The following is a 19,755-nucleotide window of genomic DNA, read 5'->3' as shown; positions in this document are numbered from 1 at the left end:
GCAGATAACTGTTTGGAAATATGGAAAATGCACTTGGTTTCATTTCACTGTTCTCAACTGATAGTCAGGACAGATAATCGAATTTTAACTGGAGCAAATTAAAAAGTTGTATCAAGATTCTAAGTAAATGGATTGACAAAATACCTGCCTTTTTAAGCTTTCAGAACAGATTTATTCCAGAATAATTTTACATGGGTTTGGGCACCTTCAGTGCCTGTGTTAACATTGAATTTCTGTACCTGGGCTTCCGTGGGGATTTGCAGGTCCAGGGGTGAGCCTCAGAGGGTCTGTGAGTGTCTGCAGATGCTCATCTTCATCAGAATGAAGACTGGTGGAACGCTGTGGGCCAGAGACTGGTCTGAGCCCTTCACTCGCATTAACTCAGTTAATTCTCACACAGCCGGGTGAGGTAAGGACCGTGCCACCCATCTTATAGGTGAGAAGACTGAGGATGGAGAAGTACAGAATGGCCTGGAGGCACATAGTAAATTGTCCAGCCAAGACTCAGATCTGGACACTCTAGATGTTTCTCAATGTCGAATTCTGTGGATGTATTTATGTATATATATGCACATATGTGTGTGTTCATATGTGTATACATAAAATATATGTTACGTGTGTATGTGTTTTTTTTCTGAGGATGGGGTTCATAAATTTCATCTTATTCTCAAAGAGATACATAAAATCACTACCTTAGAATAAGAAAGTATTTGTAGTTTAGTCAGGCAGATTTTAATTATTACATATATATTCAATTATTACATATATATTTATACACACACTAGTTTCTTATAAAGTATTTTTGGTTGTGGTAATATATAGTAACTGTTACTTTAGTAATGTCCAATTAGGAATGATTTTGTTGCAAACATGAAAGAGTATTAAGTAGAAAGTAGAATGTTGAAGTTAATGATTCCTAACACTTTCTATAGCATATACTTACAAATATGTTTCCGTCATCTTCTTGAATACTGTACCTATACTTCAAAGGTGCACACACGTCCTGTACCACTCCCTATTCTAGGGCAAACTAGGATTATCAAAGTTTGCATTTCACTAAGAGCACAGGCATGGTGAGATTCACGACTATGGCCCAACATTATCAGCGACAGTATGATTGGGAGGGTCATAGAACTGTTCTCAGAATGAGTGTACCATCCAGATTTTTCTATGCTTTGTATCTGGCCAGTCGTGTCCTCTTAAAACCAAGCCTCAGCTCTACCCTGCCAATTACTCAGGTCAGTGTCTTTCTTTGACTAAGGCAGAAATGTTTTTACCAAGAGATTTGAAACACAGGTCCTGACTTAAAACACGATTGCTTCAAAACATGGCAGGAAATCTGTGACCATAATGTTCCAGAACTACAGGTGTAGGTCAACTGTATGATCAATCCACTTTACCATATTCTGAACAAGACCATTCTTCAGCCTTTAAAAAAAATACAAAAGAAACAACCTTTTTATGAGGTTATCAAAATTGTCCCGAGGTATTTCTGTTACTGTTTATCCTAAATCCTTTCTGGTACTGTTTAAATCAGTCCTTTTAGTTTAGTTTATTAATGCAAGCTGCACTGTGTTTTCTACTGCTTTGCTGAATAGGAAGGTATTATAATGAGAGAGAGATTATGTCCAGTTATAAGCTAAGAAGATAGCTAAGGGGTAAGGGACCTTTATTTAACAGGATAGAGATTGATACCTTGGGAAAGCTGCTTATCAGTGTATTCTGAGTACAAGAGATAATAATTTAGTGTTTCCTCATGGGAACATTCCAGATGACAGTGTATTTGTCGTCTAATTGAAAGCTGGTGTTTAAAATAAGTTATTCTTTGCTTTAAAGATTATCTTTTAATCTTCCTAAAAAATAATTTAAATTAATTGAGTACTTTTTCCTCTACTGCTGCATTTCTGAATTAAGTGATGCTATTTAGCAAACAGGCTGCATTTTCAAGTCTTTAAATTGCCAGTGGTCTAGCCACTTTTCTTCCCAAAAGTCCATTAAAAAAAAAAAAGGCTGTGCAACTAAGAAAGTTTTGGAGTTCTCGTGTGTGTGTATTTAGATAAAACAAATTCCTATTTGGGGGGTATTTTAAGCCTATCTAAGAAGAGAGGGATTTGCTTGATCTCTACCCTATGAAGATTCAAAAGAACAGAGCAAACTAAAATTGATCTTTGTCTATTCTGTTCTTCACATATGTAAATGCTTGAAAAAAAGATCTATTTGGCTCTTGATTTTTTTAATTAATTTATTTCTTTTGCTTTTATCGTTTCAGATAATTGGGGGGAAAGCCAAACAAGAGTCATCAGATAAACTAGAAACCTCTAATCTGGTGCTTTCTAGCATTGGAAGCACCCAAATTAATGGATCTTCTATTCCTGCTGAAGATAAAACCTTTGAGCCACTTGATAGCACACAGGTGACTTCTTATAATGATACTGTCACACAGTCCACGTTCGCCAGGACTTACGATGGGATCAGCAGTCCGTCAATGATTTGTCAAAAGTCTGTGTACAGCACCCTTGAAAGCAAAGTTGATGTTTTTCATGCAAAAATGCAAACAAAAACAGGTGCTTTGCAGGGCCTTATCCAGCATAGCAGCCCCATAAACAAAGAATGTCAGCCATCGTTGGAAGGGAAGGATGATATGGGGTATGTAATGATTAATCTGGAACCTGTTACACTCACTTTTGAAAAAAATGCCTATGCACCAATACAGACAGAAGTTGTAAATAGAGCTGATAAACCTACAACCTTTAATGTGGAGTTGATTAAACAAGTATCACCTGCTACAAGCCTTAGACATCCTGTGTCCGCATTTGAAAAGGCACCGACACAGGGTCTTAGGGACATTCCCTCTCTGGCAATGTCAGGACAACAAGGCGCTAAGTACCTTTGTGCCTCCTCAGTGAGTAGAGAGACACTTGCTAAAGAAATGTGTTCATTACAGAAAGGACAGGCTGTTGCAGGCTCACCATCGCCATCTGATAATTCCCTGGTAACAGAGGCATTATCACTGGTTAAAAGTTCTAATTATTTGTTACCCAGAGAAGAAATGAAGGTCCCTCAAGAATGTTTTCTGTCGACTCAGAATCTCTTTAGCATCTCTTCGGAAGAGATTGTAGAGCCGTCCCAGCTTGAAGAAGTAGTCTCATCGTCAGCCTCTGCCCCCTTGGAAGAAAAGGATTCACTTGACTGCATCCCATCAATGAGGAATGCTTCGGATGGCTCTTCAGAACTAAAGAATGACAAGAGTAGTCTAAACAGTGAAAATATGAGTTTTGAATCATTTAATTCTGCATTTACCAAACAAACCAGCCTATCTGTGAATAGAGAGGAAGTCAGCCTCGAGTTATCAGAGGAGGATTCTGACCTTGACCTCACTCTCACCATATCACCGCCCACGAGTCCCAGGGAGGAAGCACCCGCTGGTGAAATGGAGCAGCAGCAGGAGGCCCCGTTACCCTGCTTAGAGCTTCAGGAGACAGCGGAAGAAATCATTGAGCCTGAAGAGGTGCCTGACGTAAACTCTGCTCTTCACACGTCAATGAAACCACTAGAAAGTGAGAGAAAAGGTGATAACTTACAGACAGTGGCTTTCATACTTTCTAAAGAAACCTGTGCCCTTGAGGTTGCGGAGGAAGTTCATGTTGCTTCAGACTTCCCCTTCGGTTCTTTAATTGAAGAAGTGTCACCAGCTTCTAGCCCTGACTGCCAGGTACCAGGTGAAGAAGTACAACCAGCTCGGGCTGTATCTCCAAGTAGTTTTAAACTCTGTGATGCACACTGTGAGAAAAGTGACAGATCCTCCCAGGTTGAGTCAGTAGATTTGGCCATAACAGAAAAAGAAAATTCTTTTGTTGGTCCCACCCATCCAGTGGGACAAGATAACTTAACTCAGATACAACAAATGCAGCTTTCTGCTGAAATGCCTCTAATACTAAAAAATCACCCAGGAAGAAAAGATAGATTTTTAACCCTTCCTGGTGAAGTCACTGAGGAAATTGTCCCAAGTGAGTGTGGTGAGGGTTCCTCTTTCTCAGAAAAGGTGCCACGCCATGATGCAGAGTTAAACCAGCCTGCCTCAGCTGCCACATGCAGAGATTCTCTAGAAAACCTGGTAACGTCAAGAAATCCACTGCAGCCAATGAATGTAGAGAACAGAAATCCCCACCTAAGTCATCTTGTCGTGGAGACCAGTGAGCCTCCGTTTAGTCCTCAGAAGATCCTCGAAAATAAGTCTTTTGCCGACACGTTTGTTTCTACAACCACACCAAGTGGTGTGAATGTGTCATTAAAACAGCAGACCAGCCCTAAGAGCCTTAAGGAAAATGTCTCGAGCAGTGATTTGAAAACAGATGAACGCTGTTACATCCTGGTTAAGTCCTTGCGCTTTGACCCAGTTGACGGAGCTGAAGCTGTGCAGGCCCGCGGGTACCTGGAGCTCCCCAAGCCCACCCTCTCCTCGGGAGGGGCCACCCTAACCCACAGGGCAGGACCCAGCAATGCAGGGATGGAGTTTCAAACACAGGAAATTTCAGTCGTCAGAATGGCCAGTCTGCTCAAGAATAATGAAACTGGAGCTGAGTTATGTGAAAGAGCTATAGATCTAGGAGGTGTCGGCTCTCAGCTGCACATCACCTCTTCAGAAGGCAGACACAAACCGGCCCACATGCTGCAAGATGGGTCACCATGTGCAGCAAGAGATCTGCTGAATGGTGGGCTTTTCCCTGTGTATTTGCGTGCTGATTCTTACCAGAATACAGCAGCAACCGGTGAAACTATCGATACAGAGCCTTCTGCTTCCTTTGTTCCCAAATCTTGTGCCCCTCTTGTTTGTGGGGTCTTTGAAGAGCAGGTGGAAGATAAGAGTGCTGATGAGGGGCTGAGGGCTGAGGGGAGCGCTGTGACCCGAGGTGGAGGCGTGGATATCAGTGTGAACTCTGACATCCATTATGAACCACTTTCTGGAGACTCGGATCAAGACTCTTTTGGTGAGTGTGGAAACCCCAGATTAGATACGGAAGAGTCCTGTACTTTGCGATGTAGTCACACCGAGAAAAAAGAACGTACTTCCAAAGATGGTTTTGACTCTTTCCTGAACCTAAACAATAGTGATCATGATGACTGGGGCTACTCGAGCCAGGTTCCAGGGCTGGAGACGGGCATTCCTCCCAGAAGCTGGCCCGTGGGATTAAAGAAGGAAGATAAGTGTGTGCCCTGTTACGTCCAAATCCGAGATCTCCGTGGGATCCCCAGGACCTACGCTAACTTCACTGTCACTAAAGAGCTGAGAGACACCACGAGAACCCTGCATAGCCTGTGGAGGCACCCCGGTGTCACGGCCAAGGGCGGCTTGCACAGCTCCTGGACGGACACTTGGCAGGTGGCAGACGACCTCACCCAGAACACTTTAGATCTGGAGTATCTGCGTTTTGCACATAAACTAAAACAAATTGTGAAGACGGGAGATGCTCCGTGTTCCGCCCCTTCCACCGCCGTCTTTCCTAAGGAGCCCCCTCTCCAGGGCGCCATGGGGGCTTTCCCTGCGACAAAAGTGCCCGAGTCCCCGGGGCTGCCTCCTGCCTCCCGCAGCAGGAGTCCCCTCATGGTGACAGTCGTGCACTCAGACCCCAGACACCACGGTCAGCAGGCGAGAGGGCAGACACCCAGCTGTGTGGACCGTTCCTCCTTCTTCTGGAAGAAGAGGTGTGGCCATGATAGAAATCATCTCACAAACTCTGAACAAAATTCGACTGTTTCATTCCACCTCAACAAACTGAAATATAACAGTACACTGAAAGAGTCCCGGAATGACATTTCCCTCATTCTCAACGAATACGCCGAATTCAACAAGGTGATGAAGAACAGCCACCAGGCCATCTTCCAGGAGAAAGAGCCCCACGCTGCTCCTGGAGAAGCCGAACCCCGAGAGCTGTGCCCCTCCGTCCCTCGGCCAGCCTCCTACGAGGACATGGTCGCAGACCTGTGCACCAGTCTGCACGTCAAACTGGAGAGGGTCGTGAAGGAGGCTTGTACCAGGACCTTCCTCTTCCACCTCGTGGAGACAGAGGACAAGTCCTTCTTTGCAAGAACAAAGGTAAAGTGCCACATGTTTCTTACAGTTTATATTATTTTGATTGCCGTCTAAGTTTTTTGTAAGTAATACAGGATTCTCAGCTTCAGAAAGAAGCCATGGTATGAAGTGGTGTTTCAGCTTCTCAGCTCAGTCTTTCCCTGCAGACTAAAGGTTTGGCCACAGGGATCTGCCGTTTGTACTATATTTGAAGATTTGTATGATTTTCCAGAGTTAGTGCAGTGAGTTCTTTTCATAAAACAGTACCAGTGGAGGCATATTCAATTGTACACACACACACAGGCCAAAGGTAAAATTCAGCTTTAAAAAAAACTTACCTGTGTTCCTCCACTAGTGTGGAGAGTGAGGGGGATCCAGGGTCCTTCTCAGGTGTGCGTGTTGGAGCCCCACGTGCACAGGTGAGGGGAACGTTGCCTCTCCTGATCCTCATGGTCTAACGGGACGTGAGAAACATGGTAAAGATACCTGTGCAGCTGTGGCAGGTGTGGCGGAGCAGGTGCGAAGATGTCGTTCTGAGGGTGGCAGACCTGGTCGGGGGCCCAGGGACGTTCTCCTTCAGGAGGGGACGCCGGCCTCTCACCAGGTGTGGACGGTAGACCAGTAAGAGTTCGGGTCCCGATGCCCGACGAGATTTGTTTCAGGTCCACGCGTGTCAGCCCTCGTGCTAAGTCCTTGGTTAAGTCGGGGTGGCTGCCCCGGGATGTCGTGTCCCAGGAGACCCCTGCCAGCGCCAAGCTGCTGAGGAGCACAGAGCGCCTGCAGATGTTTGCAACATCTGGGCTGAGTGACGAGCGTGATGGTCGCCATGACGGGTGCGCGGTGTGTAGATGCCAGGGCCGCTGCAGAGGAGCGCGAGGCCCCAGACCGCGCGCTGGCCTCCTGGCGGGCCCTGCCCCGCATCGGTCAGTGTGGACGTCGCAGTCAGCAGGCACCTGCGGGTCGAGGATCAGCGCCGCCTGGGGGAAAGCATGGGGCCTGAGCAGGCTTCCTGAAGGGTGGGGGGCGCCCGGGGGCACGGCAATCACCATCAGGGGTAAAAGGGCCACGTGGACGTCACGCGGGGGCACTTGGGCTCTCCTGAGGTCCCTGCAGGGCACCGAGAAGTGTTTCTGAAAGATGAGGAGCAGCACGTATGCGCTTGACAGAGAGTGGTCCCTCCACCACAGCACAGAGAGTGGATTAGAAAAGCGAGGCAACAGGCCTCAACGCGAGGCTTCCCTGTGTCGCCGGAGTCAGCAGTACGTTCTCCTGTGAGGCGGCTGATGGCTCCTGTTTTGTATCATTTAATATGATTTTTAAATACTTATTTTCCAAATTTGTGGAATCAAGGATCCTTTTGTTGTCCAAGGTTCTTCACAAATGGCTGCCATATCTGGTCTGCCCTCCGCCTGCCCCCCTCCCCATTGTCTTTGTTCCAATTTCTGTGCCATTTTGGTAAGATTTTAGTTGAAAAAGTAAAGCATTAAGTGGCCTTCAGTCTTTGGAAGGTGCTTAGCCTCCAAAAGTAACCTGGAAATTATTTATTTTAACCTTGAATTAAAGTTGATTTTCTCTGGCTGATACGCCACACCCTGACCTGCACTGAAATAAGTCAGGGATCGACTGAGTTAGCACCATGGCCATGTCCTTGTTTTGCCACATTGAGCAAAATACTTGATTTCTTTTTGCTTCCATCTCAAAAGCAACAATGCACTATCTTAGTTCTCATGTCTTTTACAGAGCACAGGTGATGCTGGTTTTCATACGGGAGCAGTCACAGCGATGTTAGTTTATTTATCGTAGGAACACTTCTAGATAACATGCTTGTTTCAGTAGTGAATGTATCATTTCATGGTAATATTTTATCATGTGGCCACTATTTACAACAGAAAATAACAAATTGTGTGCACCTTTAAAACTAAACTTCAAGTGAGAAAGTGGACATAGTATAAAAGTACATTTGAGAATAAAGTGTGATCAAGAGCAAAGTGTTTTTAAAAAGGTCAGAAAGCTATGGTGGAGAATCCGTCTGTCCTGGAGCATTCACCAGTGATGGGTATCAGGCCGTTTACTCGTAAGGTGATTTCAGGGTGTGACAAGATGGCCCAGAATTCCACAGGAGCTGATGAAAATGTTGAACCTATCAGAAAATGTATTAATTCAAATCGTTTATTAGTAAAATAGGTGAGGATTTATAAGGATTTATATTTAGATATTTTAAGGAGCTCTTTGTTAAAAGATATCTTGTCTGTAGGAATGTCTTTGAAAATACATCACCATACTTTTTTTCTCATTTTATTTTTAAATTTTTATTGGAGTATAGTTGATTCACTGTGTTGTGTTAGCATTGCCATACATTTTGAGTGAAAACTTGAAGTCAAAATTTGAGTTGTCCTGAGATCTGGGGGGAAGACTGACCAAAGTAACACCTTATTTTAGAAAGGAAATAACAAGTGATGGTCAGTGTTTTTGATAAACCTCCAGAATCCTTCAGACAGAAACAATGTCAAAATCACAGAGGACAAGGTTAAGGAATTTCTTTAACTGCACGAACTTATCCTCCCAATGAGACTTATTGCAGAACTGCTCTGTGGAACACAGCCGCGCCCCATAGCCAGGCACAGTGTAACACCCGGCTCCCGCCACTCTTCAAAGCCTGGGTCCAAGCCACTGCCAGCTTCCAGAATCCGTCCTTGTTAACGATACTCAAAGTAATGCATAGGCATCATGGGTATTGTCAAAAGTCGTAGAAACATTTTGACTGGAGATGGCATTTTTAAAGTAAATATCTGCCTCCCCAAGGTAACTCCCTTGAAGAGGGTGAGATTCATGTATGTATATTAGTCTGATGTTTCAGAAGAATCCACCTTTGATACTTTATGAACATGAAAGATTCATTATAAAGTGCTTTGCCTTTGAAATAAACTTCTAAATCCAGTTGTCAGTGATACCCAGGAGTCATTTTATATGTGAAAGCTCATCTAGTAATAAGATAAACTGCCATTTATGTTGCCTTATTAGAACATAATTTAGTAAACAGGATGTGGTCTTTGATATTTTTAGTAAACTGTAAAAGTAGTTCTGTGCAAGTATCCTTTTTTAAATAATGTCTATTTGTAAATCTTTCAGCATATTCTAAGGAAAGGAGGCCACACAGAAATTGAACCTCAGCATTTCTGTCAAGCGTTTCACAGAGAGAAAGATACACTCATAGTCATCATCAGAAATGAAGATATATCATCACATTTGCATCAGGTAGGTTTGGAAGTAACTTTCGTACAGAGAAATGTATTCTGGGCATTTTATGTTATTCTATGATTATCAGGCTCATCACTGCCTTTTTATTTAGGGAAGAAGTTAAAACACAATACCACTGAATCTAAGTGGGAAGATAATGGGGTTGAGATACTGTACTACTGATACTAATGTAATTTACCAAGGTATTTATAAGGCAAATTATGTCTCAGAGTTAAGAATATTTTCATAGTAACTAAGGGAGAACTTCGATGAAAAGAGACTGGTAAAATTTTCTCACCTGAAATATAAATCTGCATCTGTTGATGTCTAACAGTAATAAATCTTGCTTTAAAAGGACTTGTGAAAATTTTCTTAACTCTTTGTTACCATATTTACCTATCAGTTAAATAAAAGTAATTGCTTGTCCCAAAAAGCTCTGACATCGAGGCTTGGCCTGGGCATACGGTCCTGCGTCAGGAGGCAGGAACTGAACCCACAGCACGGACGCCACGTGAAGCGGGAGACTAGGGTGGTGGTGAGCTTGCCACCTGCCTGATTACAGGTCCCAAACCTCAGGTGTTCTCCCCTCACTCCATCTCCCACCTTTGGAGTTGAGAGACCACTTTGTAATTAACTAATCTTAATGAGTTTGCAGCATTGCCGATGGAGTTAAAATTCCTTATTAACTGACAGAATTACCAGTCAGTCATGACTGGTATTTCCCAGCTGTTCCTGAGTTTGGACACCCTTGGATAGAAGTGACAAAAGTGACCCAATGAACCTGTCTTCACCGGGGGGCCTTTTTATGTTTCAGATTCCTTCTCTGCTGAAGCTGAAGCACTTTCCCAGTGTCATCTTTGCCGGAGTCGACAGCCCTGAAGACGTCCTCGATTACACCTACCAAGAGCTGTTCCGGACAGGAGGCTTTGTGGTGTCAGATGACAAAATACTAGAAACTTTAACATTAGGTTTGTCTCTCATTTTCCTTTCTCATCTAGTCAAATCAATTTCTCCTTGCCCAGTGATTCAAATATTATTTCATCAAAAAGAAATTAGCATCAACTCAAAATAATATGTCACCTTCTGTTGAGGGCTTAATTTCTGTCATATGCTGTGCTAAATAAGCACTTTGCTCTTGACCTCTTTTGTATTAACCGATTACCTTCACCACCAAACCTCTCAGTAATGTGGCTAAACTACTCATACACATTTGAGAGTTCGTTATATTCAATTCCTCCCTTTGCCAAATCAAGTCGGCTACATATTTGTTTAGAATCAGCCCTCTTTCCTCCATTTCTGTTGCCATCACCCCTACCATTTTGTCGGTATCATGGATATCTAAAAAGATGGCCACTGGAAGTCTTCTCAGTTATCTGCTTAAACACTCATATATAAATAATTTCTCTCGGGGCACTGAATTTGACATCAAAGAATGTTAGAGCACAGGGCAGATACTTTATGTACAATCAAAACCTGCCCAGCTCTGATAGCACATTAGAAGTAAATATGGATACCACTTCTCCATTGAAGGACGAGGAGGAGGACGTACCTTAACAAGCATGACGGTTGTTGCGTGGAAAGTGGAGTTGAAAATATTTGTAGATTCTGTATTTAGAAGCCTAGACCTTTCTTATCTCTATTGCAACAGGACCCCACTTTTGTTCCATCCATAGATTTATATACACTCAGAGCTTTTAACTGCTAATGACTGCAGTGCTCTTCTCTCCTGCTAGCGTGAGAAGGTGGGGCTGGGTTGAGGGACCACGGGTTAAAGTGCGGTACAGCATCCTTCCTGCCCAGCTACAGGAGTGGCAGTGATGGTCAACACTCAAACATGGGGCCTTATTCTCACAAATAATCATCCCTGGGCTTTGACTAGACAAGCCAAAAATCCTAAAATACATCTTCTCTTGTCAAACTTGTTCTATTCTGTAGTACAACTGAAGGAAATTGTCAAAATCCTGGAGAAACTAAATGGAAATGGAAGATGGAAGTGGTTGCTTCACTACAAGGAAAATAAAAAGCTAAAAGAAGATGTGAGGTGAGACCTTTATGGAATGTAAGGCCTGGGTGTGGGGGAGGGTGGAAACACCCAGGTTCACCCAGAAAGGCTCCCTGAGCTCTGGACCAGTGTCATCCAAGTGTTGCCACAAGGTCAGTTTGCAAGAACACAAATCATCTATATCACTGAAGGCAGTGTTTAGGTCTGTGAACTGTTTTTCGGGTTTTGTTTTTATAGCAAGGCTTTCAGTGCAGGAAGCTGTGTTGTGACCATAATCCAGAGTCTGAGTTGCCTTCTCCAGACCAACAGTGACCAAGTCAGACACACACAGGAATCCTAAAATGTAAAAAAAATAAATTCACCTATGGGTTTTTGGACATTTATTCATAAATTAGGTTGCTCCAGTTACAAAGGACAGTAAAATTGAGACCAGCATGTAGCCTTAATTTAACTCTTAATAGACTAGAAACAGGCAGACCTCCTTAAATGAAGAGACTTGGGGCCTGCGGGAGGCCCTTCCATATCAAAGATGGGCCTGCAGGTTGTAATGAGACGGAAAGGGAGCGTGGGAACGCAGAGGTGGACTGGGGGAGTCTGTAGATGGCACAGGTCATCTGTCACAGGACTGTCCTAATAAGTTCACACATAAGAAGTAGACAGTACAAACCCACTTTAATGATGTGGAAGTTGAGGCACAGAGGATGCCAGACCTGACCCAGGCAGACAAGGAGGAAGTCAGGAAGCTGGACTTTGACCCGGAATGTTCGTCTCCGACCTGACAGTTACCTTCTGTTTGACCGCACTGCTTTCTCCAGAGGAAGACAGCTGAAATCATGGATGTGCACGGGATCTCGAAAGATGGCCGAGAATAGCAGTTGGGGAAAGGCTTGCACTTAGGAGAGGAACTCGTACAGGAGGAAAAGAGGGAGCGGAACCGAGAGCTGAGACTGTCAGGGAGGAAGGGGCTCCAAGGGGCCCTCACAGGGCTTAGTTAACAGCACTTCAGAGGGAAGGTTCAACTTCAGGAGTAAGTACAGAAGCAGATGAAAGCTGAGGTGGCACAGCACACCTGTTAAGATCGGTCAGTGTAAGTTAATTCAGCATGCGTAGGACTTTGCGTTAACAGAGACACTTATGTCACTGGAATCTCTTCAAATCAGGCCAGTCTCGAATAGTGAGAACTTTTCAGAAAACTTATCATATCCTTTTGCCCTTGGAGGCGGGGAGAAATTGTCCAAAACTAAAACAGAACAAAAACCATGCGTGGTTATCAGTAGCTACAAAACCATCCTCTAATTCATCTCTAGGCAAATACAGGACTAAATAGATACATAATTTTTTAAATATGCAAAATAATGCCACACATAGCATAAAATAGTAACTAGAAGCATATAAAAAATTTCTATTCACAGTGATAAACTATGTACAGTATGATGCCAGGCATATAAATTTACATGTATGAAGGATAAAGCCTGGAAGGAAATTCATCATCGTGACGCAGTTCATGGTGTGACTAGAGCTATGGGAATACGCAGGCTTTGGGTTTTCTCCAGCAAGCAGGAGCGAGGGTGTGAGTGCTGGAGGGGGGCTGCAGGATGGAACATTTTCCTCTGGAAGGAATAAGGTAGAAACAAGATTTAAAGTGAGGTGAGAAAATTCTAGCTGTTAGATGATCTTAATGAAGTTGGTGACTATCTAACCAAAAAGAAGCAGAGTGGTTTTGGAGAGACAAAGCCCGGGAAGCACTGCTGTATGAGACAGGATGCAGGAAGGGGCCCGCTGGGAATGAGTGGGAGGCTTGCCAGCCACATGGCTGGAAGCAGTGTTCGATGGCCATGTGCTATCCCTCCTGACGGAACGAGGAGTAAGTACACTCGGAATGTTTTGAGGGAACTCGACAGGACGGTGACGTCTGGGAAGCCAAGTTTGTCGTACAGAAGAACAAAGAAGGGAAAAGGAGTTTGACTAAGTATAGTGAAGGCCAGAAAAAGTCTAGGAATAAAGCAACTGAAAATTAAGATACAGAAAATCTTTCACAAACTTAGACTTACCTAAATTTAACATTTTTGTGTATTTTTCAGAGTGGATTCAATTGCACATAAAAAGAACTTAATATTGAAATCGTATCAGAGTGCAAATATCATTGAGCTGCTTCATTATCACCACTGTGACTCCCGATCATCAACAAAAGCTGAGCACCTGAAATGTCTGCTAAACCTGCAAATTCAGCATGTCCACGCCAGGTTTGCCGTCTTCCTTACAGGTAAATTCATAGCCTTAGTTCTAATTTTCATCAACCAGTTAACGCCCGGTAGGTCCACTCTAGAAACGTCCTTCCAAGTGGAGTCATTGGCGGCCAGGAATAAACGCACATGAGGCTGGGGCAGCAGGTATTGTGGGTTTTGTCCTGTTAATAGAAAAAAAAAAAAACATGTACTATATCTGTTAAGTGTAACCATCTAAGCTTTTAAAAAAGTACTCCAGGAATGAATGAATGCCCATCAGTGGTTTCAGCTCCCTCCCTCCCTCCCTCCCACCACCACCACCCATGGAGGGGGCTGCTCCCAGAGCTCCAACCTCATTCCTCACTCGAAACAGGCTTGCTTTTCCCTTCACGTGTATGAGTCTTTTTTTTCAATAAAAGGGATTTTGCTACTTTTAAAAAATATTAATGAATTTTTTCACCAAAAGTTATTTTTCTTTTTACAGAAAAGCCTGTTGTCTCCAGAGAAGTCTTTGAAAACAGTGGCATCCTTGTTACAGATGTAAATGACTTTATTGAAAATATACAGAAAGTAGCAGCTCCGTTCAGGAGTAGCTATTGGTAAGAACACTTGTGACTCTCTCCCACGTGAGCTGGAACTGACAGCAGATGCTGACATCTGTGTCTGCGGGAAACCAGTTGCTCAAAAACTTTTGTACGTTATACGTCATGCTGTAAATTTAAAGTTTTGTTTATTTAGGGGTGCTGCTGGTTTGGCATAAATGGGACTTTCTCAAGTATCACTAATGAAATAACTAACCTACTTTCTAAATGATGAGTGTTTTCACCTGCAGTCCATCTGCTGCCAGGACGGAAGACAATGTACCCTACATGCATAGACGTTTTCCCCAGTAGATAGCATCCTATTTATGGAATAGTTCTTGGTTATTTTATTTTAAAGATGGAATTATCAATTTTGTATTTATCCAGGTGATTTAACTGCAGCTTACCTAGACATCGGTGATGCCAACAACAAATTAGTATTTTTCCGTTTCTTTGAAAACCTTGGATTTTTTAAATATGAGAAGACTGTTCTGTGTATCTCTGTTCTACAACTTGGGGGATCATTTTTCTTCATGTTTTACACGTTATGAGAATGTCTGACTTTGTTCACAGCAGCACTGTAGTTTTCTATTAGTTTTGGGTTACAGTGTTCAATATTATTGTTTTAAATTATTTTCATTTTAAGCAGAATACCTTCAAAGCTATTAATTGAAATTAATGATAAAAATAAGAATTTTACAAGTGTACTCAATTGTAGCAAAAATAAGTCTATTTTAACCAGTAGCTTTGTTTTTGCACGTTAAGGTCAGAAATGCACATGTAATGCATGTTATAGTCTGTTTTAAAGGTTTTACCACCTGTGTAAAAACTAAAATCTTCAATGGTTTTATCTGCTGTTATTCATGCTACACTACATAAATCATTTTTTTCCTAAATGGTACAAATTTATAAACTGTCATTTTCACTTACTCAGTTTTTCTAAATAGCGCACTACAAAAATCAACCCTCTGAGGAAGAAATAATCATTTATTTATATTAGAAATAATTTCTACAACAATCTTTAAAACTCAAAACCAAGCAAAAAACATTTGTAAGATACATAGTATCTATTTGGAACAAAGGTTTTTGTAACTAATTTGTTTCATTTTTTTTAATAAAGACAACTAAAAATCATTCAACTGCTTCTGCAATGATTTTATAGCAAATATTAAATTTGTAAGAGAATGTTTTACAGCAGTTTAAATTTTTTAGGCCATTTAGCAGAATAAGTAACTTCCAAAAGAAAAGAATCCTACCACTTACTTACCTCACTTTGGCCTCCATCTGTCAAGCCTCATCCCCGCAGGCCTCCCCAGTGCTTTCCCCTCCCTCGTGCGGTGCCGGGCAGCAGGCTCCAGCAAGAGGACACTTCACGACTCTCCGCTTGGCCCTTCCAGGGGGTCATGTCAGCCTGCACAGGAACTTCCCTCAAAAGCCATTTATCTGCTTTTATACTCCCCCTACAGAACCGAAAGTGTTCCTTTCCCCTCCTTATGTTCTCAGGAGGAGGAAGACTGACTGAGTTTTAATTATTCTTACCCTAGCTCTTACTGGTAAGAGCTGATTTTTACCCCAGGAATAAGAATCTAATAGGACCATAACTGTATTTGGTACACTGAATTAATTTGAAACTACTACGGAAAAGGAAAGTAACATTTACAGCGCACCTGCCAGCTGTGCTCCTCCCCTGAAGAGCCTTCCAGCACCCACGAGGCCACCCGTTCTGTAACTGAAGGCTTAGCCAGGCCACAGAGGAGCAGGCGCCTCCAGACTGAGCTTCTGCAGAGACTCTGCCCTCATCACCTTTGTGCCCCGTTGGCCTGGCACAGAAATGTTAGTTCCAATAAATATGCCGAATGCAGAATAACAAGACATCCTGGTGCTTTCTTCATATTACTAACCCAGCTTGTGCCTCCACCTGCGTTAACGGTTCACAATGTGAAATACTGCAGGAAAAAAGGGGAAAGGCCTGCTGGAATTTTAGATAATCTTATGCAGAGGAAACAGTTGTTTTCAACCGGGGTGATCTGGGGTTGTCACGCCAGGGAGGTGCATACAATGTGCAGGACAGCCCCCCTTCAACAAAAAATTCTCCGGCCAAAAATGGATAGTGTGAGATTGAGAAAATGAGCTAAAGTAATCACTTGGATAATCGAAGTTATTATTACCCTAAATCCTTTAACAGATCACCTACCTTAGTCTATGTCCTTCAGACTCAACTATAAAAGAGAATACAATGTCCTCAATGTAAATGACAGCACATACAGTGAGGCTTGTAACAATCAAGGGGAAAGGAGGTACCACTAAAAACTATGTCTAACTACAATCTGAACTAAATGAAAATACTGGGACTTCCCTCGTGGCGCAGTGGTTAAGAATCCACCTGCCAATGCAGGGGACACGGGTTCAATCCCTGGTCCGGGAAGATCCCACATGCCACAGAGCAACTAAGCCCGTGTGCCACAAATACTGAGCCCACGTGCCTAGAGCCCGTGCTCTGCAACAAGCCCACACACCACAATGAAGAGTAGCCCCCACTCGCCACAACTAAAGAAAGCCCGTGAACAGCAAGGAAGACCCAACACAGCCAAAAATAAAATTAATTTATTAAATAAATAAATACATTAAAGCACCCATTCCACCTGACGTCACTTACTCTCTGATGGGAATGAATCCTTGTTCTAAACCACTACTAAGGATATCTAAGAGAGTCTAATAATTATATTGTATCAAGAAGTAATTCGGGGTCTACTCACAGTGAAGCCAGATGATGGCGCTCCACCATCCACTAAGGTCTTCAGCACTCTTCCCCAGCATCCGTTTTCAGCTCTAGTGAAGGAAATGAGCAGCTGTGTCAAGGCCAGTACAATACTTACTAGCTCTAAATTGTCAGGACACAAAAGACCAACAAGAGGGAGCTGGTTTCCAGAGTTTGGCTTTATTTTGCAGTACAGAAATCATTTGGAGCCATTGTGAGACAGACATCACTGAAGCAGAGGCTCTGTCAAATCAATACTGCGTTGCAGCAGCTTGGTCCATTGAAGAAGCCACACCTGGGATACAAAAGAAGCTTCTACGTTTACCTGCTTTATGATAGTTTCTTTCCCCTCTGCTCTCATCAAATTTATTAGATTAAAACACCGCACACAGGCTTCCTCCAAAATGACTCTCAAAGTCTGGAGTTTGGTTAGAATTGGAGGCCCACATAAACCAAGCTTGTGGCTATGCTTCCTGGGCACTGTTGTAACACTTGATGTAAATGTAAAGGGGTGGGGAGGAGTGAGGGATGCTGTCCCCAACGATGGAACATTCGATTCCGTATCTCCTTAATGTCAAGAGGACAGATGGCACGCAAACTGTACTGACCCAGCTCTTGAGCAGCAGAAGCTCATAACTGCAAAGGCTACACTGATTAAAAGATACAAATACTGTATCAAGTTCTCTGTATCAGTATCACAATGTTTTAAAACTGATCCTTCACTAGAAAAAAACAAGCCAGTATTGGTTAAATTGAACAGAATGTGGGAACCTGCCAATTCTGAAGAGCCACTCCATGAAAACAAGTTAATACATGATATTAGAAAGGGGAGGAATATTTACTGGTACAGTGCTCTGCAATCTCTCAGCTTTGATTACAAAAGCAGGCCTTACAATATTGATTTCATACAATATGCATCATTTGCCAAATTTTAAGTTTGTCCTAATTAGATGATAACATGTACTGCTGTTAGTCTTCCCCATAGATGTCATTTTTCTTGCGCTTCATTTCCTCAAAGTCAAACTCGGATCCCATCATCCTCTTATAGATGTCCTTAATGTCGTCACAGGTTGTCTCAAAGTGAGTTGTCGCATCATATGTACGGGATATAAAGATCTGGAAATGAAAGTCACAAAGACTTAAGACTATTTAGTGATGTCTCCCAATAAAGCCTGGTAATTACCCTTTTCAGACTGCCACTCACCTGGCTTTCTGTTCCCAAATCTTTTGGTACAAGGAGGTCACTGATGCTTACGAATCTGGAGGGGAAAAAGAATTAAGTAAGCAGGGAAGTTGACACGCCCACTCACTGCTTTGCCTGAAATTCAAAACCCAGGCTGGTAAGAGATGATGGCTGCTCTCATTGTTCTCATGGGGTTCTGCTCACCATGGAGCCAAAGGCAATCCTGGGTTTGAGCTGCTATAAATGAACACATCACTTACTTCTGCTCAATTGGTTCCAAGAGTTCCAGAGCTGGTCTGATTTCTTTCTCGGGCTCCTTGGTCTCCACGGTTGTGCTGGCGATGGCAATGTACTTGCCCTGTGCGGCCACGTTGTGTGCGAAGGAGATCATGCAGACATAGATATCTGCAAGCAAGCAAAGCCACCTCACTGCCAGGGTCTTTAAACCTTGGGCCTGTGTATGCACTCAGTTTCACCCATACTTCATTGAGGTGTGAGTTAAAATTACTTGGAACAGACTGGATCTTCTAAGCTTAAGTTCTATATGGAGACAAACAAGGTCATACATAAAATATACAAATATTCAGCAACTCATAGCCTACTGGAGATGAAGGATTTATGTGGCAGTGAACGGTGGACGGGGAGATGACATTCTCTACCCAGATGTCACAGCTCACTGTGGAAACCTGTCTTCCTCTCTGAACCCTGCATTTAGAAAGGTTCTGAATAGCTAAGATAGGATTTATTTAACTACTGATTTCTCATTTTTTAAGCAGTATAAAATTGCAAACACAATAAGCTATTCTTGAGTTGGCATAAGCTCATAATAATTCCATAGATTCTACTTGTCTGTATACCACTAAGTAACTACATAATTTCCAATACAGAAGATAATTACTGGGCTCCCTTTACTCTTTTTAGACTCTCCCAGACCCTAAGATCTACTTGGGAACCCTTGAAAGATTACTTTAGTCTGTGTCTCTTAGTTCTCGTAATAATCTTCTGTGATTTCGTTTCTTACATGGAAAAAAAAATTAAAAGCTTTAGGGCTTCTAACTGAAAGGAAGATGGGAAAAGCTAGTGGATGAAAACTGGTTAAAGCAAACAGATTAGGAATTACGATTTCAGAGCTAAGTCCTGATCCTTTTTTTTTTAAATTTATTTATTATTTATTTTTGTCTGCGTTGGGTCTTCATTGTTGCACGCGGGCTTTCTCTATTTGTGGCAAGCAGGGGCTACTCTTCGCTGCAGTTCACAGGCTTCTCATTGTGGTGGCTTCTCTTGTTGCAGAGCACGGGCTCTAGGTGCGTGGGCTTCAGTAGTTGCAGAGCGTAGGCTCAGCAGTTGCGGCTCACGGGCTCTAGAGTGCAGACCCAGTAATTGTGGCGCACGGGCTTAGTTGCTCCGCGGCATGTGGGATCTTCCCGGACCAGGGATCAAACCCGTGTCCCCTGCATTGGCAGGCGGATTCTTAACCACTGCGCCACCAGGGAAGTCCTGCTAAGTCCTGATCTCAATCAGAGAAATCAAAGTTGTTTTCTAGCACACTGCTAAAATCAAATACAAGTATTAAGTTGACAAATCACGACATAAAAGCAGTGCTGTCATCAGCTCAAAGTAACAGTGAAATCAGGTCAACTAATAAGCATAAACCTCCACAAGCACACAGTGTTCAAACCAGGCAAGACTGCCTGCTCGT

General features: G+C 42.9%; 2 protein-coding genes across 2 annotated transcripts in view; one reads left to right on the top strand and one right to left on the bottom strand.

Annotated features, from left to right (window-relative positions):
- Nucleotides 1–15,149, top strand: part of TASOR2 (transcription activation suppressor family member 2) — a 38,951-nt gene extending 23,802 nt beyond the window's left edge. The window contains exons 12-17 of the mRNA XM_061179638.1: nucleotides 2,270–6,094; nucleotides 9,200–9,325; nucleotides 10,122–10,275; nucleotides 11,243–11,348; nucleotides 13,391–13,572; nucleotides 14,019–15,149. Coding sequence (XP_061035621.1) covers nucleotides 2,270–6,094; nucleotides 9,200–9,325; nucleotides 10,122–10,275; nucleotides 11,243–11,348; nucleotides 13,391–13,572; nucleotides 14,019–14,137 — 4,512 coding nt within the window. The 3' untranslated portion in view covers nucleotides 14,138–15,149. The remainder of the gene's footprint in view (nucleotides 1–2,269; nucleotides 6,095–9,199; nucleotides 9,326–10,121; nucleotides 10,276–11,242; nucleotides 11,349–13,390; nucleotides 13,573–14,018) is intronic.
- A 1,885-nt stretch (nucleotides 15,150–17,034) lies between these two features.
- Nucleotides 17,035–19,755, bottom strand: part of GDI2 (GDP dissociation inhibitor 2) — a 43,993-nt gene continuing 41,272 nt past the window's right edge. Inside the window, exons 9-11 of the mRNA XM_061179627.1 lie at nucleotides 18,317–18,461; nucleotides 18,078–18,132; nucleotides 17,035–17,989 (exon numbers count right to left, since the gene is read on the bottom strand). Coding sequence (XP_061035610.1) covers nucleotides 17,843–17,989; nucleotides 18,078–18,132; nucleotides 18,317–18,461 — 347 coding nt within the window. The 3' untranslated portion in view covers nucleotides 17,035–17,842. The remainder of the gene's footprint in view (nucleotides 17,990–18,077; nucleotides 18,133–18,316; nucleotides 18,462–19,755) is intronic.

Source organism: Eubalaena glacialis, chromosome 2 (assembly GCF_028564815.1).
Source record: "Eubalaena glacialis isolate mEubGla1 chromosome 2, mEubGla1.1.hap2.+ XY, whole genome shotgun sequence".
Lineage (NCBI taxonomy): Eukaryota > Metazoa > Chordata > Mammalia > Artiodactyla > Balaenidae > Eubalaena > Eubalaena glacialis.
This window is presented reverse-complemented; position numbering and strand designations above follow the sequence as displayed.